Source organism: Rhinichthys klamathensis, unplaced genomic scaffold (genome assembly GCF_029890125.1).
Source record: "Rhinichthys klamathensis goyatoka isolate OS25496 unplaced genomic scaffold, OSU_Roscu_1.1 h1tg000582l_1, whole genome shotgun sequence".
NCBI classification, from domain to species: domain Eukaryota; kingdom Metazoa; phylum Chordata; class Actinopteri; order Cypriniformes; family Leuciscidae; genus Rhinichthys; species Rhinichthys klamathensis.
The window spans coordinates 417,952-436,941 of NW_026607044.1; the positions used below are offsets into that span (position 1 = coordinate 417,952).

General features: G+C 35.4%; 1 protein-coding gene across 1 annotated transcript; it reads right to left on the reverse strand.

Annotated features, from left to right (window-relative positions):
* Window positions 1-16,687: 16,687 nt before the first annotated feature.
* LOC130075524 (major histocompatibility complex class I-related gene protein-like) lies at window positions 16,688-18,425 on the reverse strand. Its single transcript, XM_056240139.1, has 4 exons — window positions 18,354-18,425; window positions 17,834-18,073; window positions 17,487-17,750; window positions 16,688-17,073 (listed from the first exon to the last, which is right to left on the reverse strand). Exons 1-4 carry the CDS (start codon window positions 18,406-18,408, stop codon window positions 16,688-16,690), a joined length of 945 nt encoding a protein of 314 aa, XP_056096114.1. The 5' UTR covers window positions 18,409-18,425.
* Window positions 18,426-18,990: the final 565 nt, after the last annotated feature.

Sequence of the window (18,990 nt, forward strand, 5' to 3'; positions counted from 1 at the left end):
AAACAGACAGCATTATAATGCATCACACTGTAGAAACTGTAAACCAATCTGTATATATGAAAACCGGGATCATAGAATAAACTTTTATACACTATATAAATGATATATTATTTTTCACAATTATCTAACCGAGTTTTTGTGGATATAACATGACAGTATTAATGTGATCTGCCATTAGATGATCTGAACGCATTTAACAATATGGACGAGATGTTCATATTCAAGCTTTAGATCTTAAACAGTCAGAATCATGAAAACACAACCAGCTCATATTTCACCCCAAAATTAAATAATAAAGTATAATTATATAGTACTTATGTAATAAATATATAAGATCTTTTACATTGTGAATTTACCACTTAAATTTTCATTACGGCAATATAGTATTTTTTTTTTTTACTCCATTACAGAAAAAATATTGTAATATAATATTTTATTTAAATCAGCATAAACTAATACAACTAACACTATCACGATGTATATTTATTTTTAAATAAAAATAAGCTTCAGTTTCTTATATTTTTAGTTAAGAAGATCTAAACGAAACAGTATTTTGGGGTGAAATATGCGCATGATCTTGAAATGTTTGATATTTGACATGAAACAGAGATTACACGAATGAAAAGTGTTTTCTCTGATCAGGTGAGCTAGTGGTCAGTCAGCTGACCACATCTGGCCAATCAAAATCCTCTCCACGAGTCATCGCTAACTCCTAAAGCCTTCCTGACAGAACACTATTGTTAGAACTAATTGGCCATTAAATGAGATTTTACCGAGAGGTTTTACACAGATGCACTTTTTAATGAGGCCTTCATTCAATCCTGTGACTTTATATGAACAGCATCACTGATGTGAAGTCCATTGATTTGATTTGTAAGTTCCCAGCAGTAATTGCTGTATGATACACGATTTAATTTTTTTTAAAGAGACAGTACTGTATTATATTCTGGATATATCTGTAGAAGTGTTAAAGACTTTTCTGATGAGTCTATGGGTTAGTTCATCCAAAAATAATCATTGTGTCATCAATTAATCACCCTCATGTCGTTCTAAACCCATCGATTTTTGTTCATCTTCAGAACATAAAGAAACTTAATGAAATCACAAGTTAAATGAATGGAAACTCAAATAAACAATCTCTTTATGAACGTTTTGAAGTGTCAGAGTTTGGGGTGGATAGACTTTAAATGGAGGGACTGTAAATGGATTTTAACATTAAAAATGTTTATTTGATGAAAAGAAGTCTTATGGGTTGGAACGACGTGAGGGTGTAATTAAAGAGAGAATGGTCATTTTTTGGTGAACTGTCCCTTTAAGGCCCAGTCACATTTACCAGTTCTCTCGCATTTCGCGAAATAAATTGCCCAGATTCCAAGTTTTAAAGCTGGTGGCTTGAATTCACCCCGCAGACCAATATAAACTTATTTGGTTAGAAAGTGAGTTCTGTTTGAGCTGTGGTTTATACACAAAGGATCTATTTTGTTTTTTTGCCCGCGAAATTTCGCTAATATGGCAAATGTGACCGCGCCGTTACACACATCAAAATTAAGCTCCTTTTGCAGCTCGTACTGTAAACTGTTCATATCGGTGCTGAAATAAACATGCCTTGCTTTTCTCAGAGTAAATCATTTACAGAAAGTCTTTCTAGACGCATCAGATCATGTGTAAACGGAGCTGAATCAGAGATGTTTTTGAAATATCTGTTTCAAATAAACCTGCCTCAGCATCACAGTGTTGTATTTTTCCTCTGACATTCAAAACTAGTGAAATGTCAAGCATTTAATAACATAAATATATCCTTTCAGCACATTTTTTACCTGGTTTTCCAGATCTGCTCGGCTGGTTCGAGGTTATAGCGGCCTCTACCGAGGATCCGCTGAACTGCAGTGCAAAATTCATAATCACTTATTTCACTATAGCCTACTGTATACACAAAAACATCAGGGGTTTTATCATAATAATATTCTTATTTGTAAATAAAGCTAATGGAATATAGGGATTATAACATTATGATATACCATTAGCACAGCAATAATGCAACGCCTGTTAGAATTTAGAAATATATATAGCCTATATATATATACATATACAGGAAAAGCCTTTTTTATATAAACAATATACCAATTGCTACAAAAAAAAAAACTTAAAAAAAAAAATTTATTTGACCATCACTATCAGCATACAACTGAAAAACATGAGGAACAAATAACTTTTGACTGAGAAATAAATTTGAAAATCTTCAGCAGATCCAGTAGTTCAGAGACCGTATATGAGTTGAAGTCGAGTTGAGGCTCTTCCCATCAGTGACAGTGTGAGATCAGCAGTCAGATGCAGATTTTCATTGATTTTTGCATATTAAACTGCACTATAAAATCTGAGTTATGAATTACATATAAAACCTTTTATACATTCATCACAAAGAGGAAATCCATTCAAAGTCAAGAGAAAAAAGTCCAAAAATCCTGATAATTATTGAATATGAATAAATGCATTTTGAAAATATGTAATAAACTACGGCATGAGTGCAGAAATCTGACCCGTTTCATTTATGAATGACTGACAAATATCTTCACATTAAGTTTATCCGTTTATGTTAAAACGGTGTAATCCAAAAATACAAGTCAAATACATCAATCTTATTTAGGCTGAAATATTTTGTGTAACTAATTTCCCGCTCAGCAACAGATTGTGTAAATGTCTGATATGAGGAGAACATGAGCTCTTTGGTTCAACACTGTCAGGGTTGTAAATTACCTCTTTAGTTGTGATGGCCGTTTCAACTTTTATTCATTTCCAGGATATGAATCCTTGATATCAACAATTCAATTTTCACTAGTAAAAATGATAATTGTTGATATCCGGGATAATATTTCTACTAGTAACAATGGCAATTTTTGACATCAGGAATTACATTTTCACTAGTAACAATGCGAATTCCTGATATCAATAATAAAATTGTCACTAGTTAAAATGATAATTCTTGATATCACAATTGAATTGCAACTAGTAAAAACTATAATCCTTGATATGTGTAATTGTATTTTCACTAGTGAAATGTCACCAGGCTGCCATTCAAAATCAATTGTTGATATCAAGAATTTATTTCAAGAAATAATTTTTTATTAGGAAATAAAATTCTTAAAATCTCTGAAATAAATTTTTTTTTTTCGAGACTTTTGGGATATTGTAAGTACACAACTGCAGGAAATATATCACACTGTGCAAGTGATTTTTGGATATTTTATTACAAAATTCTTACATATTGTACCTTTAATATAATTTAAACGGATGGGTTTTAACCCCCCACCCCCCCAGGCTGTAAACATATTTTTTTTCTGCTGTAAAGTTGGGCATTTTAACATGGGGGAGATGCAGATTTGACTCACTTTTGCTGCCAGCCTCAAGCGGCCAGTCGATGAATTGCCGTTTAATTCACTTCCGTGTTGGTTTCAAGAGAGAGACAGGGAGGTTGCCGCTTGGTGTAAACCCGTTCACGTCCCGCTTATAGATCCATCCTCATCATGGTCGAATCTGGACTGGCCAACAGTATCTAATCTGCGCCGTAAGAGGAAGAACTTCTTCTCTGACCGGAAAGATACAGTATAAAATAGATATTATGTTCTTGTAAATAAATAAATAAACATATTTACATTTATTCACACTTCTCATTTGTTTCAAAATGATCAAAATCTCTATCACCCTGCTCACATATTTCTATCATTGTATACTGCCAAACTTTTCATTTATAGTTCATACATTTTAAAAATGTCTTTAAACAAAGGAAATAAAAAAAGAACTTGATCATGCTGAATATTTATAACTCACCATTTGATTTGACCTTCTCTTGTACCAGCAAATCATAATCCCAATGAGAGCAATAAGACCCAAAACTACAGCTCCAACTACAGCTTTTACTCCTGCTATAGACCATCGAGATTCTGGGTCAGATTTTGGTTCACAGTTAGAACATTTTCCATCTGCAGAGTGAAAAAAAATAATATAATAAATAAAACAAACTCAATGAAATTTTTTAAATAAATGTTTTATATCAACCTCAAACTATTAAACCAGCAACTTTAATCTATTCCAGCATTATCATGTTCTCCTTGTGAGACTGCGAGTGACTGTATTTATGGTGATATTTACCCCAGTTTACTGTAACTGGTTCTGTCAGACTGCTGTGAGTGACCCGACAGTCATAAGATCCTTCATGGTTTCTGTCGATCTTCACACTGAAAATCATGTACCCTTACTGAAAGTGTTACCCAAGTTCCTGCTGTAGGAGTTCCCGTCTCTGTGACTCACGTGAGTTGTTTTAGTCATCTCTGTGAGCAAGCTTAGGCCAGTGAGACACAGTCTATCATGTATATATTGTTTCTGCTGCCTTTCATTAAAGCGTTATACAGAAGCCCTGGTTTACTGTGACTGTATAACAGCTGAGGACGCTGTCAGGCACAACACGAGTGGAGTAAAGTCCCCTGTTATAAGATCACTGTAAATCACAGCCTTATTGCTTCTATAAAACATTACAATTACATATAGCTAGGTTTCATAAAAATAAAACACAGGAAATAAAATATAATGAGTGATATTAAAAAAAAATATTCTCACTCATTTCAACATACTATGATTTGGGCCATACTATTTTTGAGCACTATTAAAAAGTTACCGATTTGATATCCAATTTAAAATGCAAACACCGTGATAGTGCACATTGGTAGAACTGAAACCATTCACTTGTTCTCTTGATCCAAGTCCTACCTCTCTTTTTAAATCTATCTTTAATTCACTATCTAATGATATCCTTGAGATAGTAAATCACTCCCTACAGCTTGGCCCTAGTGAAAAACCTGTGCATTTTAACTCCTAAGAAAGAGAGGAGACGTGAATGAATGCTTATGAGTGATGAATTCTATTCAAAATAACGAACGTTACAGATTTATTACTCTCCACTCCTGGCATAAATTAAGAAATTAATGTCACTGCAAACCAGTTTAATCATAATAAAACTTTATACAATATACAGAGTGCAGACAGTTCAACAGGGCGCGCGCAGCTCTTAAAGGGTTAGTTCACCCAAAAATGTAAACTCTGTCAGTAATTACTCTCCCTCATGTTGTTCAACCCCGTAAGACCTTCGTTCATCTTCGGAACACGAATTAAGATATTTTTGATGAAATCTGACAGCTGGATCACTCCTCCATAGGCTTCTTCAGGGATTGAACTTGCCGGCCTCGAAAAATTATTAAAGACATCGTTAAAATAGTCAGAGTGACTACAGTGGCTCAATCTTAAGTTTATCAAGCGACGAGAATACTTTTTGTGCGCAAAAACAAACAAAAATAACGACTTTATTTAAACTATTCATGTCCATCACCTTAGGCCTGGAGTCAGTTCACTAGTGTAATAGCGTAAGCTTCTGTTGTTGTACGTCACACGCATCATGCACATGACCAGCGTCGACCAATAGTGAGCCTACGAAGAAAGAAACATAAAATTATAGTGAAATAATATGCACAGAAATGTATTCGGTCTCAATGGTTCCTGTGTGGTGAAAAAAGAGTTGCATTTTTTGTTTTGTTTTCCACACAAGGGACACAACAATATAGAGTAATAAAATGATGACAAGGTGAATTATCAACACACTCTCACACACTTGCAGACACACACACACACACACACACGTGTAATTTAAGTGATCTGATCAGAAAACTTACACTTTTCAGTCTTGTGAAACTTAATCCAGTTCACACATGTGCTGAGGAAACATTTAATGAACTGGTTTCGTTCTGTGTGACGATCCCATTTCTCTTTGGTTTCTTTGGCTTTGGGGTTTTTATCAATCCACTGCATATTGTCATAATTAAAGGATATAAGATCTTCTCCATCAAATCCATAATCATCAAAGACAGTCAGATTCACTGATCCATCAGCAAGTTTCTCCAGTTCACAGCCAATTATTCTCTGAAGAACATGATCTACAATCACAGACCAACACTCATTATAGTTGAACATAAGCGGTTTCATTACACGTCTGATTATTTATAAGAGTAAAGCATGAATCTCACCAGAACACAGTGAGTCTGTCCAGTCTGACAGTATCTTCAGCTGATGAAGGAACCAGTCTCTGGGATCAGGAGGATTTGTCCAGTCATACACAGTCCGACCGTCGCTGACCCAGACTCGTTCTTCATTACTGAAGTGTTTGATCCGTCTGCCATCAGCAACACACACAGCACTGAACTCTGGGAATGTGTGTGTTCTGGTCAGGACTGTAAACATGTAGTGGAGGAAGTGTTTCTCTGAGGAACAGATGAAACACAAACTAAGAAAACACACAAAAGTTAAGGTGAAACGACAAATGGTTGTTAAAACCACCTTCAACCTGAAAACAAACTCTAGGCTACTAAAAAATATACCATAAAATGTATTTTATTTTACATTAAATTGTATGATGTTATAAAATTGTTTATAGTATGTTTGTAACTGCCATTTGATGTTCGCGATTTCTGCTGTCGACCGTCTGAAACTAAACTTACCTTGCAGTGCTTCACTAAGAAAAGGGTAAAACCATAAATATTTAAGCAAGAACATTCTTTTATCTACACAGAGCATGTTTTATACAAAGTTAGCCAATCAACCATTTTTATCGTTTATATTTCAGACGAGCTCATTCAAGAGATCAACATTAAAATAAAAGTTTATCTCGTCTCTTCCGGGTGTATTGAGCGTCAGGTGCATAGATATCCATAATAAAGGCTAGATGTCTCGTCCGCGCTGCTGGCCAATGGAGGTCGACGTCCGCACCTGGCGGCCATCTTGTCACAGGCAGCTCGCTCACTCGTAACATTGTGTTTTAATGGTGCATGTACTTTTTAAATAACCATAACTTGCTCAATTTTCTACCGATTCTCAAACGGTTTGGTTTGTTAAACGTCAGAGATGTAGTTATGACACTGTATGAATAATAAGTGTATAAATAAATAATCATCCAGAATTATAGCCACGTTAGTAACGTTTGTAAGAAACCAAACCGATTGTAGATCCTTCAAGATTTCAACGAGATAAGAGTATTTGTGTTCTCACTGATCACTCATCTTACATCAGGCACCACAGAGCCCGCCAGAAAACTTGCCTGTGACAAGATGGCCGCCGGTGATGACGATAGAGACTCCGCCGTAAGACATCTGGCCTTTGTTATGGATAGCTATGGTCAGGTGTATCCGCTCACTGTCGCCCCTCACCGGCGGCGCGATGAATCACACTTTCCTTTTCAATTCTCGAGGAAAAGTCCTGTCATAAAGATATTCAAATTCTTTGTAGGTATAGGGACTGGACACTCCCCTTGACGAGTCTCAACCAATCAGAAGCATCCTTATCAGACCCCCTCCCTCACATACAAAAAGTCGAGATTCTGTCGTCCATTTCAGATCTCTGACTCTGACTGATGCATCTTATCCGTGGATCTTTCTTTAATAAGATTCTTCTATTGAAGCAGAATAACACACTCACAACAGAAACATTCACTGCTGCTGCTGTCTGTTATTGAGATGATAAACTCTCAATAACTCTAAATCTGCGTGATACAGAAAAATAAACAACAAAGACAAACTGAACATCACAGTCAATGCAAATCAAAATGAGTTACTGCTCTTCTCAAGCATGAAATATCGACAGAAGTGTGTTTACACGAGTCTCCTGCAGTGATGGTGCTTTACTGAAGGACACAACAGTGGTTTGTGTCGTCTATAGGCCTGTGATTTCCTTCATTTCAGCTCAGAAGGACTGAAAGTGATCAGCAACAGCTTCATTCATCACTTTTAGATGATAAAAGTAACATCAGATTCTCCAGCGGTTGGTTTCTCTTTGAGAATCTCTCAAGCAGACACACAGGAATCATCATTCTGTCTGAGATCTGCACAGGTTAAATGTTAGTTAAGAAAATACGCATTAACGTTTTTTCTTTTAAACTCTCTCTAAAGGGCTCCAAAAACAGCGGACACTTAGTCAAGACGCATTCATTTATTATAGTGCACAATGAAAACAGATGTTGTAATGCAATAATGCATTTATTAATAGACATGTGTATGACTTACAGTGTATTTCAAGTATTCATTTTTTCTATAAATGTGTCCTGTAAACATGTTTTCTCTCAGTGAAAGATCAGTCCCGCTCTATCACCCACAAATCAGGAGCCTATGTCATATTGTGCTACAGTAATGAGTGTGACTTACACACGTGCATCTGATCGACAGATAAACCTCACACTCTCACGCAGTGTTGTTTTTAAGATTGTGCTTAAAGGGATAGTTCACCCCAAAATGAAAACTCTGTCAGTAATTACTCGCCCTCATGTTGTTCAACCCCGTAAGACTTTCGTTCATCTTCCGAACACAAATTAAGATATTTTTGATTAAATCTGAGAGCTGGATCACTCCTCCATAGGCTTCTAAGGGATCGAAACTGGCCGGCCCAGAAAAGTTATTAAAGACATCTTTAAAATAGTCCGAGTGACTACAGTGGCTCAATCTTAAGTTTATCAAGCGAAGAGAATACTTTTTGTGCGACCCAACGACTTATTCAACTCTTCATCTCCTTCTCTGTGGGCCTCGAGTGAGTTCACGTAGTGTAACAGCGCAGCGCTTCTGGTGTACTTCACACGCAGGCTCACTATTGGCCGACGCTGGTCATGTGTGTGATGATGCGTGTGACGTACACCAGAAGCGCTGCGCTGTTACACTACGTGAACTCACTCGAGGCCCACAGAGAAGGAGATGAATAGTTGAATAAAGTCGTTATTTTTGTTTGTTTTTTGCACACAAAAAGTATTCTCGTCGCTTGATAAACTTAAGATTGAGCCACTGTAGTCACTCGGACTATTTTAACGATGTCTTTTATAACTTTTGGGCCGGCCAGTTTCGGTCTTACGGGGTTGGAACAACATGAGGGAGAGTAATTACTGACAGAGTTTTCATTTTGGGGTGAACTATCCCTTTAAGCAGATCAGCTTTCATTCAGCTTAGTAGCAAACAAAACTCAAAGAGGACAAGCTTTCAAGTTAACCTTGCATTTTAAACATTTGCTCTGTCCATGCAATAAATGCACAAATCATAAATAAAAAAAATATTCTCATGCCATTTTTAAAAAGATAAACCCAGTTCACAAAAGCCTAGGAAGGGTTAATTATTTGTAGTAATAGTAATTATTTGACTATTTTAACTAGCTAAAAACTTTTAATATATATATATATATATATATATATATATATATATATATGTTCATTATTAATGTTAATAATTATTACTACTATAAATAAGTAATTTAAAATAATAAAATCTATCATCAAAATCATAAAAAAAAAAAAAAAAAAATTTGCAGATTGCAGCTTTTAACTGTAAGCACAGATGTTGGATAGTGTCTAAAGCGAATGTAATGTAATGTCATTAAGACGATGACTGAGATGAGACTCAGATCCCAGTAAGCAGTGCGACTCCCGTCTCATAGTTGGCCAGACTAACGGCAGCTTGCTCAGTGTCAGGAGTCGGGACTGAAGTCAGTGATTCTACAGCATTTTGACTTTGAACCTGAGGAACAGAAGATAAAGCAGAAGATTATAAACACTCCAGCATAGCAGGAGTATATCCGCTTTAAGCAGGATTCAAGACGTTAATGCATTCATCTTATATCCACATAGAGTCATTTTAAACAAATAATGAAAACCATCATCAAATTACAAATTACAAAATCTAAATGTCTATTCGTTCAGATATTTCTGCCATCAATCTGTCCATCCATGATTCATGCATTTTAAGATGTATTTTAAACAAGGATGTTTCAAAACAAGTTAATGATCATGTTGGATATCTAGAACTCACCTTTTGCACTTTTAAACAAAGCCAACACATTAACCCTAGACCTGCAAACACAGCTACTCCTGCTATAAAACACCATCGAGGTTCTGTTTCACTGTCAACACTGGTTCTGTCTGCAGAATAAAAACATTATATATGCATTTAACATGTTGGAGTGAATTAAGGCACTTTAATTGTTTGTGGAAAGCAATATTAATAGCACTGACTTGTAGATAGTTTCATATGTTATACTTGCAGAAGCAGTGTTACTGTATAAAGGCCATTCTGCACTTCACTCAAAAATGAATTGGGACTTTTACCCCAGTTTACTGTAACTGGTTCTGTCAGACTGCTGTGTGTGACCTGACAGTCATAAGATCCTTCATGGTTTCTGTCGATCTTCACACTGATTCTCTTCTGAAAGGTTTCATCATCATTTGGTCTGATTTCAGAAGATGTTTGATCCTCAAGATTAGTTCTGTTCAATCTAATGTTCATCTGAACATCTCTGGGGTAGAAACCAGTGGCCAGACAGACCAGAACCAGCTTACTGTCATCATCAGGAGATTTACTCGCAAACATGTGAACATCTGGAGAACCTGGCACACATAGAAACATAAAATCATAATGAAATTAACAAATAAATATTTCCAAATGATTTGGTGCTGTGTGCTTGAAAAAAAAAAAGTTCTTCATATTCTTAAAAAAAAACATTTATGACATCATGACATATATAGCTATTGAAAACAAACAACAACAACAACAAAAAAACTCTGTAAACACCTGCATTTTTTGCAAGACTATATGTGTGTCCCATCGGGTAATCTAAAGCTCTACACACTTGCAGTCTTTACTCTTTACGCCTACTTGAACACTTGGGCCAAATAGAGGAAATACGTCATGCAAGTAGACAAGTGGTCAAGTGCAAGACCTCAAGTGTGGGTATTTCATCAAATCAAATTAGTTTATTTTTAATGATCAAAAAATGCCATTATTTTATATGAAAAAGTTAAAAATTGTATTTTATTGAGAATTTTTTTTAGTTTGTCTTGTATATTTTTTTGATTAGATCAGATAGCATTTTAATCATGGTCATGTTACAGTGAACCCCACTTATGGGGCATGTTGTCACATTTCACTTCCATTCTTTCGGGGTATATCAAGAAAAAAGTATATACTGTATTAAAAAAGCAAAACCACATAATTGTATTAGACATGTGGGAAATTAATGTGGGAAAAAATAAATACTATGAACCCTAAGTAGATTTACACAAACTGAGTAGGCAAAGTCAAAAGGCGTTACTTTGACCCACTTTCCCTACAAGTAATAATAATAATACATTTAATTTGTAAGCGCTTTTCTAAGTACTCAAAGACACTTTACAGAAAATCGTAAGACAGAAGAAAGTGGGATCAAGAAGATGTGGGATCAATACAGTTCTCTCTAATACCATTTAAACTAATTAGCCAATGAGAACACAACTCGTGTCATGTGTATAGCCATGGTCAACAGATTCACATATTGATCAATAATATAAATTATACAAGTAGCTATGCATCATAATGTAGTAAATGTAATTGAAATATATTTTGGGTGTTCTGTTTAGAAAATATATAAATTATGTTATAGGGAAGTGTTAAATCGTTTAAATAGCCTAATGCCTCCTCCATAATCATTTCCCTTTGTAGGCCTATGCATCAGATAAGGTCCGGACCTTCTGTTTTTATTATTATTATTATAATAAATGCAAACAAAAACAGTCCGGAGGCTTCAAACGTCATCAATCAGGTGGTTATTGTCATTTCGATCAGCATCGGTACAGTGTGCGACACAACAGTGCTTTGGAAACTGCGTCGGAGTCCCGGTCTCAACAGTCCCATCACTGCAAGGCACTACACATCCCACCTCTCCCGGACTTCAGCGAGTGGAAGAGAAGCTGTTTCCATCTGCATTAAGATGCTATTCGGTGATCCGACCACAAAAGTGGTCAGCTAATGCATTACCGTTAACTGGTTTCAGATGAAGTGCGTCTTCTGTACCCATGATGCACTGCGGTCTGATTATCGTCAGATTAAACGAACCCGTGTTGATATCCGGCTTACGTGAATAATTAATAATAATAAATAATATAATACAATATAGCCTAATAATAAATTCAAAGGTTTAATATGGGCTATTTGTTAATAATCTGCGCATCAGAAGTAAACGTGTTCTTACCGTTGTGCTCATCTTGATGCGCATCGCTTAGAAAAGGGTGAAATATAAGCCAAACCACCTCTATAAAGAAAATGTTTTTAGCCGTGTGAACCATTATACCAGTTTAGACTCGATATGTGTCCTTTAAAGATCAGCGTCTCTAGTGCCAATCACTGTGCCGAAGGACAAGCTTTTAAACACTTTCGTTTTCTCAGTCAGCTCGTGTTTACCTGCTCAAACACACCGAGTCAAACAGTATACCATCATCATCATCATCTGATGAAGATTCAGCACGTTTGGAGTGGTTTAGTGAACTCACACACTTTAAGATCATATGTTAGGCTACATTCGGTTTTTTAAATAGATGTTTTCGCTGCTTTCATGAACTGAAGAAATGTTTGATATCGGTGAAGATCTTACCATGCATGCTACACATGTCCAGCGCATACACACACTCACCAAAGAGATAGTTCAAATCAAGACATGTATTTATTTTATTGCACATTGAACACAACACATAGTCCAAAGAGGCACATTTATGCATTTGTCAGACACTTTTATCAAAGAGACTTACAGAGTATTCAAGCTGAATCTACATTTGATCATGTTTTCTCTGGGAATCAAACTATGGCATTGCCAACACTGTTATCATGATTAGATGAACTACAGCAACTCTATAGGGACACACAGGTATTAATGCAACATTACAGATTAAAACATACAATGAATCCTTAAAACACACAGAGAAATAAACGGACAACATTTATAACGTATATCATTACATAAATTCAACCTGTAGACTTTAACCATGAACTTGCTTGAAACACTTGAAGATTCTTTTTATTTATAAAAAAATATATCTTAAATGTACAAATATTTTCTCTGACCCTTGTGCAGAAAATAATATAATATTTACAAATAGTTTTGCACCTTCAGTAACAGCAGAAAATACCGAGCATTACAATATAAAATAAATTACGAACTGTGTTTTGAATTCGATGTGTGGACTATAGCCTATATAGCGATATATGTTGTGTACCTCACTTAACCCTCAGACGGTCCTCGGTCTGACCGATTTCTGACCGAATAATTTTCTGTTTTGAATTTCTAGAAATCAGCTTCATCAGAATGTTATGAAACTTGGTGACTTTTATGGCATTAGGTAAATACAAAAAAAAATTGAGGTCATGATCCGAGCATGCTAAGTGGTCGTAAAAAAAATAGTAACGATTTTGGTCTTCGGTCAAAAATGACCCCCATGAATGGGAAATTGACAAAAACACAAAAAGTATTTACAAATCAGCCACGATGCAGAAAAAAAGTGCTCAGCAATGAAGGGGTGAAACTCTAAAACATCAAGAGTGAAAAACATAACATAATTAATAATTATAATTAATATATATATATAATTAATATAATAATTATTAAAATTATTAAAATAATAATTAATATGATGTTATAAACCTTGGCAAAAAGTATTATTTGAGAATTTCTAAAAAAAATACATTCAATCCACATCTTAAAAGTAAGTAATTTGGTCCAAAAACAACTAGAATTCACAAGCATCTCCATTTAGAGCTATACAGGCATCTAGTGGTAAACCAACCCGATCTCACGACCAGTTCGTCCGAATTTGACGAGTGATTAAAAGATGGCTAATTCCTAACAATTCGTACGACCTCACTCCTACGAATTAGTACGATTTTTGCTAAATCGTACATATTTGACGAGTTGCCCAATTCGTATGAATTCGTACGAATGACCTACCCCTGACCCCGCCCCTAAACCTACCCATCATGTGGGTTTAGGCAAATCGTACAAATTCGTACGAGTGAGGTCGTACGAATTCGTACGAATTAGACACAAGTATAATGTGTGAGGAACAGGATTGACTGACTATCCCCCAGTAAAGTATAACATGTCAGAATAATAATTCCCTCTATCTCACCCATTTGCAAAAATAGTCAATAGTTACAAAATAAAAGTCACTAAACCTAAGTGACAGGGTAGGTCAAAGGTGATTAATGTAATTTTGGTGTTAAATACTTTCTTGTTTCTTAAATTGCTATTAGAAGTGTGTTTGTGTGTGTGTAGTTTGACTTCCTGAAGAGTGTGTGTGAGAGTGTGTGTGTGTGTGACATCTATTTGAGTTACTTTCTGACTCAAACACTTGTATATGTTCGGGGGCAGGGCTAGTTGTCCAACCAATAACAGAAGTTTTAGAAACCGTAATTTTCCCAGCCCTGTTTGGTGGAAAAGCAACAAAAAACATGTTTTTTTTAATAAAATATCCTGCACACAGATAAACGTTTTGGTTTAAATGTTCAGGAAGAGTGTTTAAAGTCGGCATGAAATCAAATTTGACAAATCTTCTTTTTATATGTAATATTGTAGTGTTTATAAATGATTTATCTGTGCACTTCATTATTTTTTTTAAATTCATGTACCCTTATAATCTTTAATCAAATACATTACCCTTCGCTCCCCCCTCGAAACGACCTCTCTTCTCTTACGGTCACGTGTCATGGTGAAAGGGTGCGGTCAGAGCCGATGAGGGTGCACCTCCTCTCAGGTGGAGAGAAATCCTCCACAACTGAATGTAAACTGGCATTCAAATCTGCCTCCATTTTGTTTGCAACGCCCAAACTCCAACGATCCAATCAATTCCCGAAGGACGAAATCAAGCCCCGCCCTACATTTTTTTTCTAATTTCAGAAGCTGTTTCACTCGGATATACGTCACAACCATACTGTCTATGGTCACAACAAGGAAAAAATGACAATCTCAACTTCCGTTTCATGCCGACTTTAAAAATAAATTTTGACCAAGTTCGTCAGCCCTTTTTTTTACCATATCCGATTTTTTTGCCGACTCCGTTGTAGTCCCAACGAGCCTATTTTTGTTGTTGTAGTTTTTGGAAAGTGTATTCTGTTAAATAAAATATCTCCCTTTGAAATGGACTTTGAGCTTTGTAACCTTACAGATCTTTTTTAAGCTCAAACAGCAAAATTACACACTAACTAAAGTCGGAAAAGTGAAAAAAGCATAATAATAGTACTCCTTTAAGCATTCTTATTAAAGTACAGTGATGCAGATTAGAAACAGCTAAAGGAACAAAATCAAGAACAAACAACTTTTTTTTCCAGAACGGAGCCAGAATGTAAGAAAATGAGTAATTTCTCATGAGTGCCCATAAGTTCACATCAGTCCATCACTGCTGGTCCTCTGACTGGTGTCTGTACCTGCAGTTTGGACTGGATTTTGATTTTATTTGTCCCACTCTCTTTGCACAAAGAAAGAAAATGAATGTGATGTGGAGATACCTGTGTGTAGAGATAATAATATGTAACATCATAATAATATTCTCCTCTATTACAGTCTTTACTCTCCAGTCACTGCGCCGTAACAGGGCCAGCTTGTCATCAGACCTACAAAAGTGACAAAAGTCTTATTTCACAATGTGGATGTAAACTATTTTATGTGAATGTGCGAGACTTTGATTCATTAGCACCTATAGGTGAATAACGGGAAGAATAACAAAGTGCTATTTATGTTATTATGATTATTGTAATGAAATGATAATTACAAATTTACAATTTTAAGCAGCATAATAGACTGTTTTTGTTTGGCTTTAATAACTGGAAGCGAATGACACCAGAAGCCTCGCACATTCAAGTTACAAATGACTGCGCCGTTCTTACGTGAAAAATAAATAGGATAAAACGTATCTTGCATATACAGATATCATGTTCTTGTAAATATATTTATGTCAAGCTGCACTGACGTCACACTTTTCATTCATTAGGTGATCTTGCCTTTTTCCATAAATAAAATAAAATAGAATAAAATCCAAATACCGTAATTGAAAATCATCAACAAAAACACATGAATTTCACATGTGCAAAACCTCATGTGGTCACTGTTTGGAGTCACATATTTCTACCTCATATACTGTCAAACTGTTAATTCATTTTTTAAAATATCTTTTTAAAAGAATATTTAATAAAACAAGAGATTTAAAGCAATGATCATGTTGAATAACTCACCTTTTTTTAGATGCAGTAACCAATCACAATGAGAGCTAGAACTGCTCCAATTCCCAGTGTAACAAGAAGACACCGACATTCAGTTTCACTGTCACAATATTTTCCATCTGCAGAATGAAGAAAAAAAGAAATAATGCTGCATAAATGCTTTTAAACTGTTGAGGAGTTTAAACTTAATTGTTTTAGGCAATTACACTACATTATTTAAAGGGCTCATGAGATGGAAAATCAAAATGTCCTGATATTTACACACAGAAGACGTTACTCTACAATAAAAACATACCGCATGTTTTATATCTCAAAGCTAATTGCCCAGTTTTCTGTCCTTCTGAAACAAAAGATCACACTAAATGCAAGGTTGAAATAATTTTTCTTAATTACTCTAAACATGCTGGTGTTTTTTGCTACAAATCTTGTATTGACGTGTTAAAGAGAGTGAAATTGAAGATGGAAATAATGTTCAAATATTTGAACTTTTTAATGCATGCTATTGCTAACTTCATAAACTCAATATGAACATCTGAAAATACATTTCATGGCCCCTTTAATTACATTAAACACATCAACACTTCTCCTCTTTACACAGATAGTGATTAGTATTCAATCTTCATGTTATAGGCTAACTGTAGAAGCTGAATTAGTGCATAATGGATATTTAAATCATAATCACAACAAAATGTATGTTGATATTTACTCCACACTGTTAAAACTGGTCGTGATTGAGTCAGACTGCTGTGAGTGACCTGACAGTCATAAGATCCTTCATGGTTTCTGTCGATCTTCACAATGATTCTCTTCTGAAAGGTTTCATCAGTATTTGGTCTGATTCCAGAAGATGTTTGATCCTCAACAATGTATTTGTTCCTTCTAATGTACATCTGAACATCTCTGGGGTAGAAACCAGTGGCCAGACAGACCAGAACCAGTTTACTGTCATCATCAGAAAGTTTCGGCACAAAAGCGTGAACTTCTGGTGGAACTGGAGCAGAAAATAAACATGCAATTAACAAACAAACATTTACAAAGTATTTAGTTTTCTCTCTCCTGTTTCTGTACTGTTAAAAAATTAGGGTTTTGTTCCAAAGAAGACAGCAAGTCATATGGGTTTTGAAAGACATAATGAGAATGAGTCTTTTCAATTTTTTCTTTAATAATATCTGCTAACTAGTTGGTGGATCTAATACTTTAGTAAGCTGAGAGGAATCTAATGTGAAAATCAAACTCATGCAATCCAGATGAACATCCATTTGAGAGACATATCTATAACTGAACTCAGTTACACGCCACACTGGTTCTGCACTAATAAACATGAAGACACTATTACATCTAAACGTGTGGAGAAAACCTTGCAAACTGCATGTTTGAAAAAACAACAACATTGATAGATCTTACTCTGTTTTGTGTTGTGAAACGTTGAGATCCAGTCAGTGCAGGTCTTCAGGTAATGTTTGAGGAACTGGTTTCGTTCTGTGAGACGATCCCATATCTTTTTTGTTTCTTTGGCTTTGGGGTTTTTATCAATCCACTGCATAGTGTCATAATTAAAGGATATAAGATCTTCTCCATCAAATCCATAATCATCAAAGACAGTCGGATTCACTGATCCATCAGGAAGTTTCTCCAGTTCACAGCCAATCATTCTCTGAAGAACATGATCTACAATCACAGATCAACACTCATGAGAAACTCACAGTAAATATAATGTCTGATCATTAATAAGAGTAAAGCATGAATCTCACCAGAACACAGTGAGTCTGTGCAGTCTGACAGAGTCCTGATCTGATGTATGATAAAGTCTTTTGAGTCAGCCGGTTCCTCAGGTGTATTTGTCCAGTCGTGTACAGTCTCTTTTATCCAGACTCGTTCTTCATTACTGAAGTAAGCGATCCGTCTGTCGTCATAAACACACACAGCACTGAACTCTGGCAATGTGTCTGCTTTGGTCAGAACTGTAAACTTGTAGTGGAGGAAGTGTTTCTCTGAGGAACATATGAAACACAAAAAGCAATGGAAACACGTAAACAACTAAAATATATTTTTACAGAACAAAGACAGCAAAGCTGACCGAAGTGCTGAACAAAGTAGAATTACAACACAATATAAGACAACACAATATGTAAAATGATATAGGTGAAGTATGCAAAAAACAACAACATCTACAATAAAACCGGAAAACAAACTCAAATTGTTTATGTAACTGGTATCTGTCGATCAGAAGGAAGTGCTGCATATGGAAATAAAAAAAGCTTTTTTTCTTACCTTGCTGTGCATCGTTTAGAAAAGAGCAAAACAATAAAAAACTAAATAAAATCATTCTTGTGTGTGTGTGTGTGTGTGTGTGCACTACTCTGCTCCTAATGCGTGTGCACTTGGACGAGGTTAAATGCAGTAGACAAACTCAGTAGACAAACCTTCACGCTTATGTAACATGCACCCTTTGTCTAGGAAATGAACACATGAAACTCTCGCTTGATTACTGCATGTTAACATCCGTTTCAAAGCAGCTTCCTGTTATTGAACATAATCTAATTGAACACTCTAAACAATGCTGGGTTGTTTTAACCCAAATTTGGGTCAAATATCGACAAACCCAAATGTTGGGTTAAAAATGTAATTTAAAATTTTAACCCAACTTCAACTTTCACTTTCAACTGTAAATTTTTTTAATTACATTTTTAACCCAACATTTGGGTTTGTCCATATTTGACCCAAATTTGGGTTGAAACAACCCAGCATTGTTTAGAGTGTACTCGAAATACAGCTATAATAAGACAATAGTGTCATTATTCAACACAATTCAATTCAGCTGGATAACTGTCAAGTTCAATTATGCAACAATGGACTAGTTGCACAACTACTTCCACTTTCTACTTATCTGGAGTTTCGGTGTCTAGGT

Excerpts from the sequence above, each read along its gene's own strand:
- LOC130075524 (XM_056240139.1), bottom strand. The coding sequence starts at position 18,408 with ATGATTTTATTTAGTTTTTTATTGTTTTGCTCTTTTCTAAACGATGCA. Across the intron at positions 18,074-18,353 it reads TCTAAACGATGCACAGCAAG|AGAAACACTTCCTCCACTAC; the intron begins GTAAGAAAAAAA and ends TATGTTCCTCAG. Across the intron at positions 17,074-17,486 it reads GTTTCACAACACAAAACAGA|TTCCACCAGAAGTTCACGCT; the intron begins GTAAGATCTATC and ends TTTCTGCTCCAG.